This window comes from Arachis duranensis, chromosome 8, assembly GCF_000817695.3.
Source record: "Arachis duranensis cultivar V14167 chromosome 8, aradu.V14167.gnm2.J7QH, whole genome shotgun sequence".
NCBI lineage: Eukaryota > Viridiplantae > Streptophyta > Magnoliopsida > Fabales > Fabaceae > Arachis > Arachis duranensis.
Genome location: NC_029779.3, coordinates 14675274 through 14700678, shown reverse-complemented (window position 1 = coordinate 14700678; position 25405 = coordinate 14675274). Strand labels below are relative to the sequence as shown.

Here is a 25405-nt window from a genome sequence, read left to right as displayed (position 1 = left end):
ATCTGGTGCATATCACTGCTGAACATTCGTTGATGGTTTTCCTTCCTAAAATGATGTTGTAGGCCGTGGAGTCTCTGAGGACTACGAAGTTCGCCATTATGACCTCCTAGCGTCACCAGCTCCAAGGCAGATTGGAAGTGAGATCGTCCCGTCAGACTTTATGTAGTTGTCGCCTAGCCCCATGACACTGTGTTGGTGGGTCTTAAGGCCAGACCCCCTAAGTCCCATGATGTCAAACACGTTTCTGAATAGGATGTTGGAGTCAGCTCCAGTATCGACGAGAATTCGCCTGACCAACCCGGTCCCAACCATTGCCGTGATCACCATGGGAGGGTTCTCAGGGAGGTCGTGAAACCACTGGTCTTCTAGGCTGAAGGATATTATGGGAGGTCCTCCGTTTGGGGTGGTGGGACCTCCCGTCGAAGTAGAGAGGATCCGGGTATCCTTCTTTGCTGCTGACTTAGACTTGGGGGGGTTATCGCGTCCGATTATGACGTTTACGACAAAGGTTGGGGGGTTGTCAGCGGCCCCTGCGAGTTCTTGTCTCGCTTTGACGGTTCTGCTTCGATCTTCTTCTGAGCGCTCCCGTTCTCGTCTTCTTGGCTCTCGGATAAGTCGGGAGAACTCATTCAACTTTCCTTCTCGGATGGCCTGTTCTAAGGCATCTTTGAGGTCGAAACAGTCTTGGGTCTTGTTCCCGAAGCCCTTGTGATAATCGCAGTAGAGGCTTTTGTTGCCTCCCGTTCTCTCTTTCAACGGCATGGGTCTAGATAAGATTCCCTTGTTCGCGATTTGCTGGTAAACTTCCACTATGGGCGTCGTGAGTGGTGTGTAGTTTGTGAACCTTCCTACTCGTGGAGGTTGTTTGTGCTGTTTCGCTGGGGTTCTGTCCCTGGGGGCCTCCTTGTATCTATCCACCTGGGTGACCTGCCGTGCTGAAGGGTTAGGGAGCTGCCACTTATTGGCTGCTACTACCTGACTGACTTCCTCATCATTGATGTATTCTTTGGCCACACTTTGAATTTCCTGCATAGTCCACACAGGCTTAGTTGTGAGGTGCTTCCTAAAGTCCTCGTTTAGCAGGCCGTTTGTGAGGCAAAGACTAGCGACCGAGTCCGTGAGGCCGTCAACTTCCAAGCATTCATCGTTGAACCTGTCCAAAAACTTTCTGGTTGGTTCCCCGGGTTTCTGGGTGACCCTTAGCAAGTTAATCGGGTGTTTTGCCTTGGCTATGCGTGTCGTGAACCGAGCCAGAAAGCTTTGGGAGATGTCCACGAAGGTCGTAATGGACCCTTGTGGGAGGGCGTTGAACCATCGGATCGCTGGGCCGGCCAGTGTCACAGGGAATGCTCCGCATCTGACCGCGTCGCCTACTCCTTCCAAGTTCATTCTTGCTTCAAAAGCTGTTAGGTGCTCCTAGGGATCCTTGGTCCCGTCGTACCTCATGTCCATTTGCTTGTCGAAATTCTTCGGAAGCCGGACCTTGAGGATTGAGGGGTGGAAAGGGGTGGCCCCCATGATTATGGGTTCTTGTTGTTTCCTGGCTTTCCCTCTTTGGGATTCCTCGTGACCCCCGGACCTGCCTTGGTGAGGTCGAGAGGTCACCTGCGTGTGTGCCTCGTCGCGCTTTGTTGGACTCCTTTCTCGGCTCTCTAGCCTTCGGGAAGGAGAGCGGGTGCGGGTGTGAGATCGGCTGGCGTCGCCAGGGAGTGGCTGACGTCTCCGTGGGATCGGCTCCTCGCTGCCAGCTCCCGTTCTAGGTTTTGTACTCTGTGTTTGAGTTCTTGCATGATCTTGGCGCTATTGGCTCCTGTCCCCCTGAAGGGACGCCTCTCGGGGATTTTGGTGTAAATCTGTTGGTTAGGCTGAACGGAGAAACGTGGGTGTTCAGCGGTACAAGCCATCGAACTCGCCCTACTCAGGCGAGCCGCTCCTCCTTCGCGAAGCTCCTCCGACGTGGGAAATCGCTCCATGTCTACAGGGTCCCCACAGACGACGCCAATGTTCGTTACCTGATGATCTCGGGTACTCGACGGGTCGGATGGTGATGAGTAGGGGAGCAGGTGAGACCCTGAGCTGACGTGGAGAGAAGACAAAGACACGAGCTGGTGACGCCGGAGGCGGTGTGAAGCATGGGGTGGCCACCTGTAAGGACACTCCGACGATCAAGTCAGTGTCCATACGATGTGGTAGTCGAATTAGGTAAAAATGTTACGTACCTTGGGGGGAGGGCTGACTTCTCTCCTTTTATACTGTGCGGGGTGGGTCCTGAGAATGACCTGCCCACTGCCCAAGAAGCTTCCATGAACCGTTGTAATCCACGTGGGAAGGGTAGGTCGTTCGGATCCCGGGTCAGGGCTTCGGGTCACGATCCGAAAGTACCGACCCGACTAGTATCCTGAACCGTACGGATGGTAAGTCGGGTATCTCCTGATCGGGCGTTCTAGGGTCCGACCTGTCGGACTCTCTTTTGTGAGGGGTGTCTTGGGCCTGGGTCAGGGGTGGTGCCCCGACCCGACGGCTAGTGGACTGAACTCGGCAGTCCGTAACAATAATTATATAAAATGTTTTAGATTGTCACCGAATGAAAATTAAACTCATTAATAATTTTAAAGTTGAGTATCTAATTTCCATAGGGAATAGCAAACACTGCAAGCGGTCGCAACTCGCAACTCGCAAGGAACCCAAAAGCAACTGCAAAAGTTAGAAAATTTATACAAAAAAAAGAAAGAAAATTTATTAATTAGTTTTATGATTCTCATTTTACTAATGTTTGACCCTTTCACTGTACCCGCGTCGCAGCGGATGCTACCCCTTTCTCATTCACTACTACCACTACACCACAACACTGCACAACCAACACAGCATGCTTTGTTCGATCACCGTGCACCTCGCGGATCGGATCTGATCTCAGAGGCGCAATCGAATCCAATCGAATCAACCAAACCCTCCCTTGTTCCCCTAAACCCCTTGTCAACCCTACTCACTGGTTCTTCTTAACCCCCATTCTAGGGTTCTTAACTTCTTCCATTTCCGTTTCCTAATTCTTAATCTTCGATCAATTTTCCTTTTTTGGTTTACAATGAAGTTTCTGTGCGGTAAGAGCGTGCTCGAGTTTCCTCTCGCTGAATTTCGCGAGCACGATTGAAGAAAGAAACAAAGAAGGGAAAAACTGAAATTCGGTCGGTTTTTTTGTTTTCTTCACTGAGAGTGGTTGCTATTCCCTGATTCCAGAGAATGGCAGCTTCTCCCGTCAACTTTCTCTTTGGATTCTTGCTGCTTTCTATTACATTGTGGCTTCTGTTCATGTAAGATCGCCATTGTACTCTTTTTTTACTCTCTTTGTTCTTACTGAGTTTGTGTTTGTTTGGCTATTTCCACTTCTTGTTGCTGTTTTTGTTAGTGTTGCGGTTATATTAAGTGCGTTTGCCAACAAACAGTTAGTATTGTTTTTGTTTGGTAGATTAGATTCGTTAGCTCAAGTAGAAATTTGAATAGAGGAATAGAGTAAACTTTAGATTGTTGTCTCGCGCGTGAAATGGTTAGTGTCATTATTTGATAGGTAGCATTCTTCTAGCTTTAGTGTAGATTTTGTACTGAAGACAGTTGAATGAGTGAGGGGTAAGAGAGGAGTCAGTTTTGAGTCAAAGGGGGAAGTTTCTTGGCTTTCGGACTACGATGCTTGTTCTAGCCAGTCACGAAGCTGTGAGTGGGGATTGGGAGGGTAGTCTGCCTAGGATTTTGGAAAGGTATAGAGGAAATAGTGTTTAAGGAAAAGATGTGAACAAGTGGTGCCTTTGGAATCGTTGAATAGCAATATGGATACGAACAAGCAGAAATGCAGAAGTAGTGCAAAACCACTCTGTAATTAGTTTATTCATTGTAGGTCAAACATTAAGTCCTAGAAGGAACTTCATGACAGAGATAAATCTTCTTTTAGTTCGGTTTTCTAATTCCGCTGGATCTTTCACCTGCATTCGATTTTCTTAAGATGATAAAATAGTTAGTTGTCTTTGAGAATTGAGATGTTCTTTTTTTTTTCCTCTAATTATTTATTTATTTTTTTCATTTCCCTCCCCAATATGTTTTTCTCTAATTTTTTATTATTCCTTTTTATTCTTGCTAATATTTTATAAAATTATCTTATAGAGTAATTAAGCAGAAGTAGCAGCTGGGGGTAAGCGGATGTTCTTCCATATAACTTAATTCATTTATATCCATATTAGAGCACAAGAAAAGTTGATAACTGTGCTCCTACAAAACATTACTCAATTGGCTTCTCATCACAAACAATCAACAATCAAGTTAGGTAGCTTAAGTTAGTCTTGAGTGTGTCTCTCCTTCTCCTTAAAAGAATTTGATGATGGTTAGATACCCGTTAGACTAACACAACAACTTTTGTTCAGGGGATGGAATATAGGCACCTGTAACTTCTGGGATAGTTTGGGGTTGAGTGCTATTTTGGCAAACTTAAAGGGTAGCATCTGATAATTGCCCTATCTTATTTTACACAAGCTAAAGGAAATAAATTATTATTCTTATTTCCGCAGGGTAGCTTCTGAAATCTCTATATTTATATGTGCTTTAAGTTACTATTTATTCATGGCAGCTTTGAACTTATTAGAGGATAAACTTGTCATTATTGTGATACAATTCAGCAGAAATGAAAATGGGTCAAAATGTTCTATTTCCCCATGTAGTGTTTGTTTGGGAGGGATACGTATCTTGCTATCAAATCATACCACATTGGTATCTTTTGCTACATTGACATTGACCTTTTTGTTTTTTGTTAATATATGTTTGTGTATTTTACTTTTGTGCAGATGCATTGGTAATAATAACTAATTTTGTTTGGTTTATGAATGACTATTATATCACCATTACTTTTAGTTATAAGTAATAAAAATTCAATAGATGCTTGATGCATTTTAAATATAATATCACTTGGTTTTGATTATGCATCTTATTACAGATTTGCTTCTGGGTTGTTGGCTTGGATTTTGAGCCGGATTTTAGGAGCATCTGTTGGATTTCGTGTTGGTGGTTGGAAATGTTTAAGAGATGTGACTGTGAAGTTTAAAAAGGTTATTTCATTTTCTTTATTCGCTGCCTTATTTCATGGTAGGAAGCCTTTTAGATTATACATTTTTTTTAAACTACCTACTAATTTAGTAGTTAAGAATCCTATATTTTTATTCTATTATTGCCATTTTTTGTTTCTCTTACCAGACTTGTGTCTTTTAGGGCTCATGGGATTATATATTTTGTTGATTCATAACATGTACAGGGTGCTATTGAATCGATATCTGTTGGTGAAATTAAAGTCAGCTTACGGCAGTCCCTGGTCAAACTTGGTGTCGGTTTCATGTCTCGAGATCCAAAGCTGCAAGTGTTAATCTGTGATTTAGAAGTAGTTTTGAGGCCTTCAAATAAAAGCATTGGGAAGAAGAAAACTCGCAAATCCCGTGCTTCAGGCAGGGGGAAGTGGATGATTGTAGGAAATATTGCAAGATATTTGTCAGTTTGTGTGACTGATCTTGTTTTGAAGGTGTGCATCTTCATAGTGTTGATTTTTCTTTTATATATATATTTGCATTTAATATATTTAGCAAACATATCGTCAACTGTGATAATTATTTTAATGAGAGAAAATAGACCATAACTCAGTATCTGCTTATAAATTTAAACTAGTTTTAGTAGAATTTCTTTCCCCTTCCCCTATTTTGATCTTATTATATTTTTCTTCCTTCAATGAGGATTTCTCATGAATGTTGCAGACTCCGAAAGCTACTATTGAGATCAAGGAATTGAATGTGGATATTTCTAAAGATGGTGGATCCAATTCAAATTTGTTAGTTAGACTGCAAATTGTACCTATTACTGTTTACATTGGTGAGCCAAGGGTTAGCTGTGATCAGTTATCTAATTTAAGTGGTGGAGGATGCAGTGGACAAGAATCCATTACTGCTATGGAAAGGTCTTCTGCTCCTTTTGTTTGTGAAAAGTTCTCTGTCTCATGTGAATTTGGTCATGATAGGTATTTTTCTTCTCTTTGCATCCTTTAATGTTAATCATCAGCTTGTTAGAGTGGTGGTTGTAGAATATGAAGTAGGTTTATTCTCTCTTTTAATTTGTTGTTCTTTTCTCTTTCCAAAAGTTACAAATTCTTTAAACTAAATGTTTGACCTATTGGCAGAGTTACCAACTAAAAGTTGTTGGCTTACATGACTACAGTTTAACTTGGATAGTCTCATTATTTCCTGCGTTGTTGTTTTTATCCTTTTATATCTAGTAGTACTAGGTTAATTTTGTTTTCTTCTCTTTTGACACAGGGAAGTGGGCATAATTATTAGGAATCTGGACATTTCAAGTGGTGAAGTCACCGTGAATTTGAATGAGGGGTTGCTTTTGAAAAACAAGAGTTCATTAGAGTCTTCTTCGGGGTCTGAAAAAATTATAGGGTCAAGTGCTGATTCTCTGAGTGCAAAAAGGACATCAAAGCAGCAGCAAACACTTGCAGCCTTCTCCAAGTATGGTTCGATGTTTCCTGAGAAGGTTGTGAATTTAAACCTTATTCCTACTTATTATTTTTTCTGGGCTCTAAAATTGTGAAGATATCACATTATGGAACTTGGTGGATTTGCTACTAGCTTTATTTTTATAGTGATGTGTCTTTGGTTTTGTTTGGTATATGTTTAAGATAGAAAATGCAGAGATGTTATATATTTGTGCCATTCTTCAAATACGTTTTTTCTCCCCAATGTCTGCGAATTTTTGTCTTGGGACAGTTATAAAAACGGGGGCCTTTGTGCAGCTTTTCTTAAACTTTGTGCTTCTCGTGTGATGCTTTGTTTGTGAGTCTCCTTGCTGAGGTTAGATCTTGTTTTGTTTATGGCTTGCTGGACCGTTTTGGCTTTTGGGCAAAATGTGGTTCCTACACATGTAGTCCCTGAGTATGTATGTATGTATGCATACATGTATGATCTTTGGTGATCTCAATATCATTTGAATATTGGAAGTCCAGGCCCTATAAAGTATTTAATGGTGCTTATATATTTTGATAATCAGTTTGGGCTGAAGCTAGTTGATTATATCTTTGTTGTTTTTATTTAGTCAAACTAACCACTTGCTATTGATAGGTTAGCTTCAATCTACCTAAGCTAGATGTGAATTTTGTGCATCGTGAACATGGTCTTTCCATGGAAAATAACATCATGGGCATCCAATTAAACAGCACCAAATCACGATCCACTGAGGATGTTGGGGAGAGTACACGCCTCGATTTTCAAGTGGAGTTTAGTGAAATTCATGTATGGCGTCAGTGTTACCTTAGTGGAAATGGATATGATATCCATTTGCACGCTGCTTTGCTTCTTGCTGACTTACTTTCTTTTGCCTCATTGATATTGCAGCTCCTCAGAGAAGCTGGTTCTTCCGTCCTACAGATATTAAAGTTGGATTTGGTCTCTTTTGTGTATATACCAGTACAAGTGAGTTAATTGTTTGCAATTCACATAAAGCAGCGTTATGTTGCTGTAAAATTGGTAGTTCTCTGATTACTACACCTGAAAAAACATACATAACATTATGAGCCACAAATCGTAAAAATGCCTGTTTATACTTTATATATAAAATATTGTTTCGCAAGTTGAATTTGTATCACCTTATAATAGATAGCAGAAACTGTTGCATCTCTGTTGATTTTATTTTTTAGAACTTTTCTCTAGTTCTAATAATTTATATATGTATATTTGATTTAACAGCAAACTACTGCTTCTTTTTCATTATATGACTGGTAAAGTGTCAATAGAATTGACTAGATGAGTGATAGCATGGCATGTTATGATTCTTCTATTTGCTAATTGTTGTCTTAATGTACCTGTAGTAACACCACAAACTCCTCCCACTAACATTAAGACAAATAACCTAACTATTTTGATGGAGAAGTAGACATCCAATTATTATTTTTAAAATATATGTTCTTCTAAGATATTTGGTCCCTCAATGTTTAAAATGGACATTAATTAAACCTGTCTATATTTAGACAACGATTTGTGGATATCTTGTATAAAGGACCAATAACGGTTGGAAATCTTTAGAAGGCTAGTTTATATTTTGCATATCTTTCAAAGACCAATTAACCGTTTGCTTATGGAGCAATGGATACAAAGAGGATAAAATTCTACAATATTTTTGGAAAAAATAATCAAGGAGCAACAAAAGGTAGAAAAACTCAACGTGAGACTCTTTTTGGGGGGTATGGGGGTTACATAAAAATATTAGCTTTGTAGATGTGTTTGTGTGTATTTTTCGTGTACGGCTAGAGTTTTAACCTTTTTATTTTTGATGTTTTATAATGTTTTAACTGCTTAGAGAGTTTGCATTTGCTCTAGTAACTTATGACTGATTGTTGTTTTGGGGGGTGTATCCTCTGCTTCAGCCAAGCTCACCTGTTAGAGCTGAGACTGAAATCAAGCTTGGAGGAACTCAGTGCAATATAATAATAAGCAGGTTAAAGCCTTGGTTGCTTGCCCAATCTGGCCAATCATCTAAGAAGAAAAAGATGGTACTTCGTGAAGAATCTTCCGTTGTAAAACATCAATCAAGTGATATCAAGATCATCATGTGGACATGCAATGTCTCGGCTCCTGAGATGACAATAGTTCTTTTCAATATGGTTGGCTCTCCAGTGTATCATGTAAGTTTATCATGATGCATCATTCTTGGATGTTTTTCATATCCTTTTGTCAACTAACTAGAAAGAAAAAATATAATGAGGCAACAAACCAAATAGAATTTATGAGAGAAAGAATGAAATTTAGGAAAATAAATTAGAGGAACAACGTTATCAGGTGCGGGATGGAACAAAATTAATTAGAGGAAGATGAATTGGATAATCATTATTAGATTGGTCATGCATGCATTTGAATTGTCTAGTACTTTTTGATAGATGTTAAATGCAAGGTAGTGAACTCGTAGTTTTTATCTTGATTTGGAAAGCTGGTACAAAATCGTAATTCGTAAAATCCTAAAACGAAACGTAAACATAACTCTAAATTATAAAAATATAAAAAGAAAATATAAGAAATTTTACAACATGAAATTAGTTACATAAAAACTATTTCAAACAAATTACAAGTAACTATTCAATAATTTTACAACAACGAAAGCTATTGAATGATTCAGGAACAACAATACAATAAATTGAATAATTCAACAAAAGTACCTCAACAAGCGTAGAATATACATATTAAAAGGAATAGGCAGCAACACAGTAGACAATAGAGTACAATAAAGTAGAATAATATAGCAAAATTAGCACAACAAAATAACAAAAACAGGGCACAAGGAAAGAGCCAACGAGGGGAAAAAGTTTACAATAACTAACAAGCGACGGAAGCACCAACAGAGGAGCCAGTGACTATGAGTCCGGGGTGGAGACTTAAGAGAGAAGGAAAGCAAGTCTACGGAGCAGAGGGTGAGGGAACACTGGTGCCATGGCAAAGCACGTAATAGAGGAGGAGGGAGCATCAGCCGCGGTCTGCCTGCTTTAGAAACCCACACACGATAATCTTCGGCAATAGCAAGAGGAAAAGAGACTCGAGAGAGGGGCAAAGCCGAAAGTGCAGCGACAACAAGTAATTCAGGATTCAACATTCCCCTTCACCGATTGGGCCTAGGTTCGGGTCGGGTTTTCATTGCTATACGAGAAAAGCAAGGTCTTAGACCACCCTTCTTCTTGAGATGTATTTTTTCTGTCAGAGTCGCGATTTTGGAGAGTTTACGATTTTACACGGTGCTTCTGCACGATTCCTACTCTACATACTCGTACAGCAGAAGCGCAACGAAAAGAGGGAGTTGAACCGTAAAAACGTGCGGTTCTACGAGCTTGCACGTGATTTTATCAACATTGGTTAAGTGGACTAAATAGTTAGTATTTTACTCATAAATTATAATCCAATTGAAAATTCCTTTTTCGTTTTGATAGAAAAAGAAATAAATTATAATAGAAGAGGACAAGTCATTCTTAGAGATATAATTATTCATGTATATCCCCCTATCAACTAATATTTTAGAACAAGTAGTTTCATGATATGATATCAGAACTTCTATGACCAAAAGGTCTAGAGTTTGATTCTTGTTTACCAAAAATAAAATTTTCAGCATAAGGCAAATAAAAAAAAGGTTCTATGCAAAATTCATGCAAAAACCCAAAAGAGCAAGCTTGTTAGAGATGTAACCATTTATGTACCTCCTATCAACTTAAGCTTTTGGAATAAGTTATCTCATGATAGTCATCCTTACATGGTGTCTCTTCTTTTTCAATCTCTGAGTTATCATGTCTCTCCCTTCTTTCTTGAATAGTTTTGCGTTTAGGGAGATAGGCTTTTAATGCAAGATGCTTTAATACTAAGCTTAATGAGATAATCTTTTCAATTTTGGTTATTTTGATGTTGGGGAAGCTAGCAGATTAAAAAAAATGCAAATTTCTGTACATACCCCTGAACTGATACCAAAATTTCCAGCATCTAGTAAATTTCATTGTTAATGGGGTAAAATAGGATCATTGTCAATTATTGGTTTCAGGTCTTCCCTTTTGGTTGAGTCTTGTTGAAGAGTTCTTATGAAGGGTTCTTAAGGAATGGTTACCAAATAAGAGATCTATTAAATCCCGTTCAATGAACCAATGTTGATTGGTTTCAGTCTATAGTTTTGGATGTTGCTAATTTATTTCTGTTTTTTTTTTAATGATTAAAATGATTTGTGTAACAAATCTGACAATGAAGTATCTAACTAATGCTTTCCATATCTAGGGTTGTTCTCAATCATCACATCTGTTTGCAAATAATGTTTCTAGTATGGGGACCGCAGTACACGTTGAACTTGGTGAGCTAAATCTTCACTTGGCTGATGAATACCAAGAATGCTTGAAAGAAAGTGTTTTTGGCGTGGAATCAAACTCTGGCTCCATTATGCACATTGCCAAGGTTAGTTTCGATTGGGGGCAAAAGGATGTTGAATCCTCTGAAGAAGATGGTCCCGGTTGTAAGCTAGGTTTATCAGTTGATGTGACTGGCATGGGAGTTTTTCTAACATTCAAGCGTGTAGAATCACTTGTATCAACAGCTATATCCTTTCAAGCGCTACTGAAAAGCTTATCTGCTTCAAAGAGAAAATCGACTCAGAGCCAAGGGCGTTTGACAAAACCTTCAGGGAAGGGAACTCAGTTATTGAAGTTTAATCTTGAAAGGTGTTCGGTATATTTATGGGGTGAGACATCCTTGGAAAATACTATTATTCCAGACCCCAAGCGAGTTAATTATGGTTCACAGGGTGGTAGAGTTGTAATAAATGTGTCAGCAGATGGTACCCCACGCAATGCAAACATAATGTCCACTATTTCCCACGAATACCAGAAGCTGAAGTACTCCTTGTCTCTTGAAATCTTCCAATTTAATTTGTCTATGAACAAAGAGAAACTGTCCACACAGATGGAACTTGAACGAGCCCAATCTATCTATCAGGAGTATATGGAGGAAAATAGGCCAGTAACAAAGGTGGCATTGTTTGATATGCAAAATGCTAAATTTGTACAGCGATCAGGCGGTCTTAAAGAAATTGCTGTCTGTTCCCTTTTCAGCGCTACTGAAATCAGTGTAAGGTGGGAACCTGATGCACATCTATCGCTAATTGAATTTGTTCTGCAGTTGAAGTTACTGGTACACAATAGGAAGCTTCAGGAGCGTGATAATGAACACATAGGCGATATGTCTCACATACAAGATGCTAATAAGAAAAATGAAGGTACCATTGAATCAGGGCACCATGAAAAGCAGAAGAAGAAAGAGTCTATCTTTGCTGTTGATGTTGAACTGTTAAGTATATCAGCTGATCTAGGAGATGGAGTTGAAGCTACGCTTCAGGTACAATCAATTTTCTCTGAGAATGCTCGCATAGGTGTGCTCCTTGAAGGACTCATGCTTAGTTTCAATGGGGCGAGAATATGCAAGAGTAGTCGGATGCAAATTTCGCGAATTCCTAGTGTCACTTCTAGTGCATCTGATGTAAAAGGACATGTAGTCACAACATGGGATTGGGTAATCCAAGGTCTCGATGTTCACATTTGCATGCCATACAGATTGCAATTGCGTGCCATTGATGATGTCATTGAGGATATGTTACGAGGATTGAAACTCATAATTGCTGCCAAAACTAACATGATTTTTCCTGTGAAGAGAGAGAGCTTGAAAGTTAAGAAACCTAGTTCGGTACAGTTTGGATGCATAAAATTTTGCTTACGCAAATTAACTGTTGATATTGAAGAGGAGCCACTGCAGGGATGGCTTGATGAACACTATCAGTTGCTTAAGAAGGAGGTTGGTGAGTTGACTGTCCGGTTGAACTTTCTAGATGAATTTGCATTGAAGGCGAAACAAGGTCCAAAATCTACTGACACCAACAATTCTCATGATAGAAAAATCTATTTTAATGATGATGAGATTGATATGAAAGATTCTGCTACTATTGAATCCATGAGAGAAGAAATTTACAAACGATCATTCCGATCATATTACCGAGCATGCCAGAATCTAGTGTTACCTGAAGGTTCAGGTGCTTGTGCAGAGGGTTTCCAAGCTGGTTTCAAGCCCAGTTCTTCAAGAACTTCTCTTCTTTCAATAACTGCATTAGACTTAGATGTTAGCTTGAAAAAAATTGATGGTGGAGATGCTGGAATGGTTGAGGTTCTGAAGGAGCTCGATCCTGTTTGCCTTGAGAATGATATTCCATTTTCCCGATTGTATGGAGCAAAAATTCTCTTAAATACGGGGTCTTTGGTAGTCCAGCTTCGGAATTACACATTTCCACTTTTCTCTGGAAGTTCTGGTAAATGTGAAGGCCGTGTTGTGTTGGCTCAGCAGGTAAGATTAATAACTTCCATCATGTCTCTTTGTTCAGTATAAACCTTGTTATGTTGTATATTGTTCTCATCCTTTCATTAAAGAAGGTCCTTTTAGAGTACTGAATCACGAGCTTGAAGTGATGCGGTAAATAATCTACTGTATAGCCGGACAAAATAATTTCAAAGATGAAAATACTATTTCAAGAAATATCTGTCTACATGAATGGGTCCATTGTGAGATAAAATGTCATTAGAGAAGTCTTTGAGAACTCCAAGAGGAGGATAAGATAACCTCTTACTATAATCCACAATATACTGTAGAGCACAAATCACTTAAGTTGGCGGTTTTTACTCTCATACAGATGCTGAGATATTGTGACAGTCCTTGGTTTATGCCGTAACTTGGTGCTGAATGGTGCAAAATGCTAGTATTCTTGATGATTTTTTCTACGATAAGTCTTTTACCGGATAGGATTGCTCCAGTATCCCTTTAGTGCTGCTCATGTGCTGCTATGGATTTAGTTTGGTTTTTCTGCTTTGTTTGTGAATATTAAAATATTATTTTATATATGTCTGCATCAATGTATGTTTCCTTTTGGTTAAGCTGATTTCTTTGACCTATTTTGGGAAGTAACTGCGTGGTAATCAACATGATAAAATTTCCTTCCATTGTCGTCTGTTTATTAAATTTTCTATTTAAACTAGGCAACAAGCTTTCAGCCTCAAATATATCAAGATGTTTATGTTGGGAGATGGAGAAAGGTCCAGATGCTTCGGTCGGCTAGTGGTACTACGCCACCAATGAAGACATATTCAGACTTGCCAATACATTTTCAAAAAGGTGAGGTGTCATATGGGGTTGGTTATGAACCAGGTTTTGCTGATGTTAGTTATGCTTTCACTGTGGCCCTTCGGAGGGCTAATCTAAGTGTGAGGAATCCTGGTCCACTTATTTTGCCACCAAAGAAGGAGCGGAGTTTGCCTTGGTGGGATGACATGAGAAATTACATCCATGGAAAAGTTTCCTTACTGTTCTCTGAATCCAGATGGAATATTTTGGCTACTACAGATCCTTATGAAAAGGTTGACAAGCTTCAAATTGTGACTAGCTCTATGGAAATTCACCAGTCTGATGGCCGTGTTTTTGTTTATGCTGAAGATTTTAAGTTTCTATTGAGTAGTTTGGAAAGTTTGGCAAACAGACGCGGTTTCAAAATTCCAACAGGTGTCTCTGGTGCATTTCTAGAAGCCCCGGTCTTTACTCTTGAGGTTACAATGGACTGGGATTGTGATGTCTAAGACCGTTTCCTCCATCAGGAAAACTGTCCACTTCTTCCATTGCCAGGGGCAATGTTGAACAAGATCCTACAGTCTATGATCCTTCTCACATAACCCAGAATGTTTCACCTGCTTCCCCAACGTTTAACTTTGGTGCTCATGATCTAGCATGGATTCTAAGATTCTGGAGCTTGAACTACAATCCTCCACATAAACTGCGAACTTTCTCTCGTTGGCCTCGTTTTGGTATTCCAAGAATTCCCCGATCAGGAAATCTTTCTCTAGATAAAGTGATGACTGAATTTATGATGCGGCTAGATGCCACACCAGCCTGTATAAAGAACATGCCTTTACATGATGATGACCCAGCCAAAGGGCTGACTTTCACAATGACAAAGCTGAAATATGAGCTATGTTATAGTAGGGGAAAGCAAAAGTATACTTTTGAAAGCAAGCGTGACATTCTCGATCTTGTTTACCAAGGTCTTGACCTACATATGCCCAAGGCTTTCCTTAATAAAGAAGAGACTACTACTGTTGCCAAAGTGGTTAACATGATAAGGAAAAGTTCACAATCTGTACCCATGGACAAATTATCCAGTGAAAAAGGTCACGCAACAGAGAAAAACCGTGATGATGGGTTTCTATTGTCATCTGATTACTTTACTATTAGAAGACAATCTCCAAAGGCTGATCCTGTTAGGTTACTAGCATGGCAGGAAGCAGGAAGAAGAAATGTTGAGATGACATATGTACGGTCCGAGTTTGAGAATGGGAGTGAAACAGATGAACACATGCGGTCTGATCCCAGTGATGACGATGGTTACAATGTGGTGATAGCTGACAATTGTCAGCGTGTGTTTGTCTATGGTCTGAAGCTTCTTTGGACTATTGAAAACAGAGATGCTGTCTGGGCCTGGGTTGGAGGTCTCTCCAAAGCATTTGAATCACCCAAGCCTTCTCCTTCTCGACAGTATGCTCAGAGAAAATTTGTTGAGGGAAACAAACAGTGTAATGGAGCTGGTACCCGTCAAGATAATGTTTCCAGGTGTTCTCCTGCTGTTAATATTTCCAATTCTCCTTCTCAGCATGCAGGCACTTCTGTGTCACCATCGTCTCCATCAAATACAGTTAAGGGGGACAACTTCCGCTCTGGTATATCCCATAAATAAATTTGTTAACTGCTATATTTGGACATGCAAATTGGAGATTAATGACACACATGAAGTGAAATGATAATTAACAATGGCATTTGTTACAAACAACAAACTTAATCATTGGTTTTATTCCTGCTAAGCATGATCTGTTCTTGCATATGTTGATTGAGAGTTTGGTTCCTCCTTTGTGAATCCTTTTTGTTGTGTTGCTAGCTATAAACGACAGCAAAGATGATTCAGAGGGAAAGCGACACTTTATGGTGAATGTTATTGAGCCGCAGTTTAATCTGCATTCAGAGGATGCCAATGTAAGTTTGAATACAATTTGCATTTGAGTTGAGTTTCTGTTATGCTTTCAGAGGGGATATGCACTGTGCTCATTTTGTTCTATAAAAAAATTTTGAAGTATCGAGTGAATTTGCAAAGTAAAGTGGTACAAACATCTTTTTACTTTATTTACCTCCTGATATTTTAGTGCTTAGTTATACATAGACATCACTCATGCCTTATCACCTCAACTTTTTTGTTGGACAGGGTAGGTTTTTGCTTGCTGCTGTAAGTGGTCGTGTTTTAGCCCGGTCATTTCATTCTGTCCTTCATGTTGGTTATGAGATGATTGAGCAAGCACTTGGTACCAAAGATGTGCATATTAGTGAATACGAACCTGAAATGACATGGAAACGAATGGAGTTCTCTGTTATGTTGGAGCATGTGCAGGCTCATGTGGCACCAACAGATGTCGATCCAGGAGCTGGATTGCAATGGCTTCCAAAAATTAGTAGAAGTTCTCCGAAAGTGATGCGTACAGGTGCTCTTCTTGAGAGAGTTTTTATGCCTTGTGATATGTATTTTAGATACACAAGGCACAAAGGGGGCACTCCAGAACTGAAGGTAAGCTATTCTTGTATCCTATGATTCGCATACTAGTCTGTAATATACAAACATGCCCTTTTTTTCTTTTATGTAAATGCATGTAGTCCAAAACATGATTTCTTTGAAGAGTAAGTTTTCTACTAAAGATATGTTGTTTATCACAGTTGTTACTTTTCTGTTTTAAGTAGTATTTTGCTTTTCTTTCTTTTTTGTTTTAAGGAATGTTTTACTGCAGGTGAAGCCGTTGAAGGAGCTCATATTCAATTCTCATAATATAACAGCAACAATGACATCCCGTCAATTTCAGGTCATGCTGGACGTCTTGACCAATCTTCTCTTTGCACGCCTTCCAAAGTAAGGATGCATTAGCTTTCTGTTTTGCTGAGCTTCTGTCTCTTCATATATATATAGCTCCTGTTTGCGGGCTCCATGGTTAGGATCACTATAATTTCATATCAAAATTTTAGCAATTTGTTGGCTCTTTCAAATTTAATGAAGTAGCTCCTGTTTGATGACTACATGGTTAGGATCACTATAATTTCATATCAAACTTTTAGCAGTTTGTTAGTTCTTTCAAATTTAATGAAACCAATTTGAGTTAGGTATTTTCGTTAAAAGAAGTAGCTCCTGTTTGACGGCTACATGGGTAGATCACTATAATTTCCTTCACAGTTGGGTTTTTCTGCTGTTAAAATAAAAACAGAATTTCATTAAGATATGGAAGAAAAGATACAAAGAAGCAGATGAAAAGGTATCCTCCCATCTAAAAGAATAAAAAGAAAATCAAAATGTTAGTGAATCATGGTTCTCCAATCTATTAACATGTCTGAGAGGGATGTCATCTGTTTATCTTGTGCTTTATTGCAAATACTGAAGCAGTGGCTAGAAGTAGAATGATATAATAGTGTTATTTAAAAAGTTTACTGTTGTCACCCTGACATCTTTTTATTTATTTGTTTAGAGTTATTTACGTTGTGTGATCATTACATAAATGCCATCTCTTTATTCCCTTCAAGATAGTTAAACAAAATCCTGAAGATGATGAAGATATTGAAGAGGAAGCAGATGAAGTAGTTCCTGATGGTGTTGAAGAGGTGGAACTTGCAAAAGTCAACCTTGAACAAAAAGAGAGAGAACAAAAGTTGCTTCTTGATGATATTAGAAAATTGTCTGCTTGGTGTGACACCCCTGGATCTCCATGTCCAGAAAAGGAAAGTGACTTGTGGATGATAACTGGTGGAAAATCTGTGCTGGTAAGAATTGAATGTGGTTAACAATATTTTAATTGAGATGACTAAATAGGTTGATCCCAATTATAGATGCTTGTTTTAAATATTATATCATCAGGTAGTACTTTCATGGTGATATTTTTTCATTATTTCAGTTCTTGAGATGTTGGTATCCATTGGCAGAAGTCGGTAGACTTCTTAACTGAGTAAATTAGTGATTTGAAAGCGGTTCTTTTATTGGTTGATGGACCACTTCGGTTAAATCTTAGCGATTACAGAGCTAAATATTTTTTACCAGTCCGTTAACTGGCTGTCCTATTGAAGTGGAGATCCAGTCCCATTTTCAGTCTTATAGCCTAAATGATACTTGAATTCTTTGCTTTCTTTCAAACAATTAGTGGAAGAATATGCGTGTCTTTATCATTAGCCTGAGTTTGAGATGCATAGGATAGGATACTTCTATATCAATAGTCATATCCTGGTAAATAACAGATGTGCAATTGTGGATGCCTAATCAGCAGTATTCCAATACTGACAGGTGCAAGGACTGAAGAGAGAACTTTTAAGTGCACAAAAATCCAGAAGGGATGCATCTGCATCGCTAAGGATGGCACTACAAAAAGCTGCACAGCTGCGGCTAATGGAGAAGGAGAAGAACAAAAGTCCTTCCTATGCTATGCGCATATCTTTGCAAATTAACAAAGTTGTTTGGAGCATGCTTGTCGATGGTAAATCATTTGCTGAAGCAGAGATTAATGACATGGTAATGCTAATTTTCAAAATTATTCTTTCTTCCTACTTTCGATGTTTTCTTGTGAAACAAGCTAGTCCCCTTTAAATTTGCTTCTATGTTAAATTTTATCATTGCTAATTCTTGCCCTTTTCAAATTGTATAGTTGGTTAGAGTGAAGAAGGTGGGAAAGTTGAGAAATAAAATGAAAGCAAGAGATAAAATGCAAAGAGTGAAACTGATTTCTATTTCTTAAAGCGTAATTTTACAATAGGTTCATATTTTTGTCAGCTCAGTGTTTGCAAAACAGAATAAGCACCCAAGACAGCGGTCTTTATCTAACTCTAACAATTAACTCTGATAGATAACATACTATAACAGATAGCAAGCTTCATGACCTTCATAAGCTACATATTTCAGGAGTCCATCACTTAAATATACTCCATGGACTAGATACAGAAGGAATTGGTATGTGATAGTCTTCTGCTTTACTAGACCACTGATTGTCTGTCTCTTATGCTATAGGAGATAGGAATGAAATCGTGTAACTTTTTCTAGTTTATTTCTATCTTGCCCATGTTTCTGTGCAGGTGTGCTAGAGAATCATTGATCTTTGCTAGTGTTTAGGTCTGAAACTTTTTTTTCTTTTTGGACTAACAACGGTATGCTAATTCAGTTTCATTCTTCCAAGACAGATTTATGACTTTGACCGGGATTACAAGGATGTTGGTGTTGCTCAGTTTACAACAAAATATTTTGTTGTCAGAAACTGCCTACCCAATGCCAAGTCCGATATGCTTTTGTCAGCATGGAATCCTCCGTCTGAATGGGTAAAGTACGTAATGTCTTTTTCATAATTTATTGATGCTTATAAATTCATATGATGATATATTGTGTTTTTTTATGTCACACATGGTCGAGTCATTGGAAACAGTTACTGTTAAGTCATTTTACATGTCTACATACCTTACAGATCAGTATCATTTGGACATGATGACATCATCATGGTATATATAATAAATTATACTTAAATCTTGTTCAATAATTTCTTGCAAAGTTTTCTTGGGCCTCCATCAACCCTTAGCCACTGAGCTACTTTCATTTGATTCATCCTCCTCACTGAATTCTATACTGCCTAAGGTGAGATTCCACCATCTTTTGAATAGTTGGTGCAACTCCTACTTTTTCCGTCATGTATGCGTTCTTTATTTTGTCCTGTACAGTGTGTGGCTACTTATTAACTAAAGCATTTTCATCTCTGCTGCACTAAACTTATCTTCTTGTTGACTTTGTTCCATAGAACATAGAGGTACTTTTTCTTCTTTTTTTTTTTCCGTATATAAACCCCCAAAACTCCTCCATTTTGACCAACCAGATTGAATCTAGTGGTTTATATCTCCCTCTATCTTTCCATAGTTTTGGATAATTCAACCAACCAAGATACTACTACTTTTGTGTTTAAAGTAGATAATTTTGTGGATGTCTCAGTATAGACTCATTAATCTACACTTCTGTTTAGAACATTATCTATAGTTGCTGTTTTATTTTTTATTTTGTTTCTTTCCCAGAAAAGTGATGCTTCGAGTGGATGCAAAACAGGGAGCTCCAAGAGATGGAAATTCTCCCCTTGAACTTTTTCAGGTAATCATATCCTTAAGGTTATTATTTTGAATTATTAATTATCGTGAGACTTAAAATCAATTCAGAACAACAGAATCCATCTTATTCCTTCTCTTTTTTCCCTTTTGTATTTTTTTTACGTATTTATTTATATATTTATCATTGATAAAAATTGAGACCATGTGTATTGTTATATTGCCACATCAATATATTCCGCTTTACAAGAGTAAGATCTATTGGGGAACTGAAATTAAAATTTGTTATCTATAATTCTTTGCTCAGATTGTCAATCTTGATTCAGCTTGTTCCTAATACGAATTACTTTTCACTATAGGTAGAGATTTATCCCCTTAAGATCCATTTAACAGAAACCATGTACAGAATGATGTGGGAGTATTTCTTCCCAGAAGAAGAACAAGACTCTCAACGCCGACAGGTTAGTTTAGGATCATTTATTACTATTCTGGAATTCCAAGGGCCAAATATATAGATAATTATGTCAGAAGTTAACATAGTTGTTATTAAACAGGAGGTTTGGAAGGTTTCAACCACCGCTGGTGCAAAGCGTGTAAAGAAAAGTTCATCACTCAATGAAGTTTCTGCTTCAAGCAGTAACACAACAAAAGAGTCTGAGGCTTCATCGAAATCTGGCATCTCTGCGATGCTATTTTCTTCAAGTCAGCCGGCTGATTCTGCTCAAGTAAGTATTTTAATGAATTGTCAAACACATGTTCAGGGAATACTAATTCTAGGGGAACACTTCTGTTGGGCTGCATTGTAAAAATTCTGGATACGAGAATTTTTAAAAAATGGTCATAAAGATGAGGAAAGGCTGAAGTAAAGAAGACTCCTATGCATTGGTCCTCCCAAATATAACACACAAACTTTTAAGGGCCAAAATGACAAGCTTTTCAAGCAGTATTAGTGTCACATTCGATCTTGTCTAATATTCTCCTGATTTCTATTATTTTAAGATGGTAGGTTTCTCATGAAGGGTTTTGGTAACCTGCTTGCAGGCCTCCAAGGTGTCAAATGTCAAAGCAAACCCCAGTACTGGTACTGATCCCGAGTTGAGAAGAACTTCCTCGTTTGACAGAACTTGGGAAGAGACTGTGGCAGAATCTGTAGCTAATGAACTTGTCTTACAAAGCTTCTCTTCCTCAAAAAATGTCCCATTTGGTTCTACTGAGCAACAGGATGATGGCTCCAAGAATAAATCAAAAGATTCCAAAGGTTTCAAAGCTGGTCGCTCATCTCATGAAGAAAAAAAGTTGGCCAAGTCACATGAAGAAAAGAGATCTAGGCCACGAAAGATGATGGAGTTTCACAACATCAAAATTAGCCAGGTGGGTAATTTTGGTCCTTTTGGTGAAGCTATTACAGATCATCCTTACAAATGACATTATAATTCGAATTTCTGCAAAATGTTGTTTTGCAGGTTGAGTTATTGGTTACATATGAAGGACAGAGATTTGTTGTAAATGATTTGAAATTGCTGATGGACCAATTTCACCGGGTTGAGTTTACTGGGACTTGGCGAAGACTTTTCTCACGAGTTAAGAAGCACATCATCTGGGGAGTCCTAAAATCTGTGACGGGAATGCAGGTAATGAATGATTTACAGTTTTCTTCTTTTAGTGGTTGTATATGGCCTGCTGTTTTCCTTTCTTGATTCCTGTGCTATATATACCTACTACTATGAAGAGTAAGGATGTCATCAAACAAAACAAAATGAAACTTGAGTGAGTTCGATGTTTGTGTGATTCCCATTATCATTACTAGCAGTTTGACATGCTACCTTTGTTATTTTTTAATTAGGCTAAAATATGCTTTTTGTTCCTAACGTTTGTGATTTTTCTCAAAAATACCCTTAACAAACAACAACAACAACAAAGTCTTGTCCCACTAGGTGGCCATATACCCTTAATGTTTAGTTTTATTCAATTTCTTCTTTAACATTTTCGATTTGTGTCAAAGTTACCTCTGAATGTTAATTCCATGTAAAACTTTAGGGGCAAAATTGAAAACTTTAAAGAGTAGTTTTGACACAAATTGAAAACATTAGGGACAAAATTGAATGAAATTAAACGTTAAGAATATTTTTGAAAAATATCGCAAACGTTAAGAAGAAAAAGTATACTTTACACTTAAATATATTTATAAATTTGAAACTTTTGTAAAATAAAACCACTAATTTATTTACTTCACATAAATATATTTATAGAGCGTGGGTTTGTGGTTGTTCCATTTTACTATTTCAATTGTGTGCTTTTCCATGTTTGCACCACCAGTAAATAACTCCTCAGGACTTCGCATTTGAGAACATAAATATGATGATATAATAGATGTGAAAGAAATTTCAATATAATTAGGAGGGAAAACACTACATTGTTAGAGTTTTATTAGATGGTGATTCCCATTAAAAAGGCTTTTGCAAGTCAAGAAAAATGTGTGCTACTTCTATGTTGATTATACAGGATGTGGCATGCCAGTTACCGCCTTTCTTATTTTTTGGAGATTAATATGAAACTTCTTTATTTCATTAATTTTAACTATACCTACTACTTTTTTTTTGTGCTAAATGTTTTTGATAATTTTATTTGATCATCAATTTGTAAACAGCATATTATGTTGCTTTAAATAAATAGTAATATATGCAGAGTCTGGTGGCAGCTTTTTCTTCTGAATTCCTTTAAATATTTTTCTACTATATCGGTGATGTAGGGTAAGAAATTTAATAACAAAGGTCAGAGTCAGCCCACTGGAGCTGGTGTTCCAGAGATTGACCTTAACTTTAGTGACAATGAAGGCCAGGCAGGAAAATCTGATCAGTATCCACCATCTTGGCCAAAGCGTCCAAGTGATGGTGCTGGTGATGGTTTTGTAACATCCATTAGAGGACTGTTCAACACTCAACGCCGCAGGGCAAAGGCATTTGTGCTCCGAACAATGAGGGGTGCAGAAGACAATGATTTTCAAGGGGATTGGAGTGAAAGTGATGTTGAGTTCTCTCCTTTTGCCAGGCAGCTGACAATTACGAAAGCTAAAAAGCTTATTAGGCGGCACACAAAGAAGTTCCGCTCCAGAGGACAGAAAGGTCTGCTCAAGTGTCACCCTTGTGCTTTTGCTAGCATTTTGTTTTGAACCCATTCTTTTTATGAAATGGAAATACTTTCTGTTTGGCTTTTTAGAATATCCTACATTAATATTATACTTATTACTGACTTAAATCATACAATCATACCCTTTATCCATCTTCTCCAACTTGCTGTATATAGCCTGTAGCCTAGACCTAAAAAGTACACTACCCCAACCTGTTTTGTTTAGTGGTGAAATTTTTGCAGATTAAAATATCTCATTAAATTTTTATATTTGCGTTCCTTATCTTTGCTGATTTTTTCAGGCTCATCCTCACAACAAAGAGAATCGCTACCATCATCTCCGAGAGAGACAACCCCATTTGATAGTGATTCTTCAAGCGGATCCTCACCATATGAAGATTTTCATGAGTAGAAATGGTTTCAGTAATTCCTTTACTTATCAGTTGTGTGCCACATAAAGTACTCTCTCTGGCAGCTGACCTTTTCTCTGTTGAGAAGAACTCGATGGAAGAAACTTAAAGAGATACTATGAGCAGAGAGGTCAGGCGTAAACTGGAAAGAAAACAGGGGACTCGAGATATTTTGGCAATGCATGGTTTTTGTTGATTGATTGATACTCAAATGTGTATACTCACCAATGTTGATTATAGTCAAATGTGTATGCTCACTGACAACCCAAGAGATCAGTGTGATTCAGGGCCTTGCTTTCATCCCCTATCTTCCCATTTTCTGTTACCATCAACCACAGATTTCCATTCCTCCAGATCTCCAGTAACGGACATCTACCAGGTCATCCTTGTGTTGTATATTCTTGTAGCCACAGATCAATGTGCATTTTTGGGCTCCTAAATGTATTAGATAGAAAATTAGGACCCTAAAGGTTGACATGATTTTGTACAGACATTTGATTATATTTTGAAAAATAGAATAAAAGCAATATTCTCTCTTAACATCAGTGATATATATATATAAGGTTAGGTTATGCTAATCCATTTTCCAAGAGAATAATCTTCGTCTTCCTATATGGCATATTGGTCAGCAATTTTCTATTATTTATCCAAACAGATGTTTAAATTTGGAGAAAATTTTGTATACGTTATGGAATGACGTGTTTTTAACAAGGCTCCTAGAACACCAAATATAAAATATGACATGGTTATTGGTGAATGTGTTTATACAAAAACTTGAGTAAACTACCATTGCAGCATTTCTAATGAAGAAATATTTGAACGCAGTCAATTTTAATATTTTATCATAGTGGATGTCAAGAGGGTGGGAGATCGGATTATCTCTATCAAACTTGTAGTAAAGGGATGTGTTTTTCATGTGATTAGCGCTTATGCACTGCAAGTGGGTTCAGACGAACAACACAAGATAAGGTTTTAGGAGGATCTAGAGAGTTTGGTTCAAGACATTCCTTTGGGAGATAAGATTTTTTTAGGAGGAGATTTAAATGGCCATGTTGGGAGAGAAGTGACTGGATATGGGAGTATTCACGGAGGCCATGGTTTCGGGATGATCAATGCCGAGGGTAAAACTATTTTGGACTTTTTTTCAACCTTTGATCTTCTCATCACAAATACATATTTTAAAAAGAGAGACGAACATCTTATAACTTATAAGAGTGGCATGACAAGCTCTCAAATTGACTTCTTGTTGAGGAGAGTCGACCGGAAATTTTGCATTAATTGTAAAATTATCCCAAGAGAGAGTTTGACAACACAACATAGGGTGCTCGTCATGGATTTTCGCGTTGAGTAAAAGTTGAAGAAAAGACATCATACGAAGAACCCAAGGACGAGGTGGTGGCGGATGAAAGGTGAAGAACAAAGAAGCTTCCTAAGACGGGTAGGAGAAGAGGCAAAGTGGGATGAGAATGGAAGCGCGGAAGAGATATGGAGGGAGATGGCAGAAGTTATTAGAAGAACAGCAAAAGAAAACATTGGTGAATCTAAATGAATAGGACCAAGAGACAAAGAGTCCTGGTGATGGAATACGAGTGTACAAGATAAGATAAAAATAAAAAGAGAGTGCTTGAAAGAGTGGTCTTTATGCCGCAACGCAGATAACTGAGAAAAATATAAGGCGGCTAAGAAAGAGACAAAAGTGGCTGTAAATGAAGCAAGAACAAGAGTATATGAGGGTCTCTACCAGTCTTTGGGTACGAAAGAAGGAGAAAAAAGTATATATAGAATCACAAAGAGCCGTGGAAGAAGAACGACATATTTGGATCAGGTTAAGTGCATAAAGGATAGAGATGGAGAAGTGTTGGCTCAAGAGGAGAAGATTAATAAAAGGTGGAAGAACTACTTCTACGAGTTATTTAATGAGGAACAGAAGACTCTTTCGAGTCTTGGTCGGTTATGCACAAGGGAAGAAGATCAAAATTTTGACTACTATCGAAGGATTCGAGGCTTCGAGGTAAAAGAGGCTCTAATGGCAGGGCAGTAAGACCTGATAATATCCCGATTGAGGTTTGGAAGGGTCTTAGAGAAAAAGGCATCAATTAGTTAACC

At 38.1% G+C, this 25405-nt stretch overlaps 2 protein-coding genes across 2 annotated transcripts; one reads left to right on the top strand and one right to left on the bottom strand.

Annotated features, from left to right (window-relative positions):
• Positions 1-96: 96 nt before the first annotated feature.
• On the bottom strand, positions 97-1389 carry LOC107460970 (uncharacterized). Its single transcript, XM_016079402.1, has one exon. It carries the CDS (start codon positions 1387-1389, stop codon positions 97-99), a length of 1293 nt encoding a protein of 430 aa, XP_015934888.1.
• A 1417-nt stretch (positions 1390-2806) lies between these two features.
• LOC107461027 (protein SABRE) lies at positions 2807-23839 on the top strand. Its single transcript, XM_052252909.1, is given in 24 exon segments — positions 2807-3308; positions 4973-5084; positions 5288-5548; positions 5778-6037; positions 6333-6555; positions 7140-7310; positions 7413-7490; positions 8441-8698; positions 10815-12920; positions 13607-14192; positions 14195-15334; positions 15550-15644; positions 15871-16227; positions 16445-16564; positions 17217-17462; positions 17977-18201; positions 18864-19003; positions 19737-19809; positions 20123-20224; positions 20318-20488; positions 20805-21134; positions 21227-21394; positions 22513-22885; positions 23192-23839. Coding segments are annotated over 24 exon segments (7776 nt in total). The 5' UTR covers positions 2807-3237; the 3' UTR covers positions 23302-23839.
• Positions 23840-25405: the final 1566 nt, after the last annotated feature.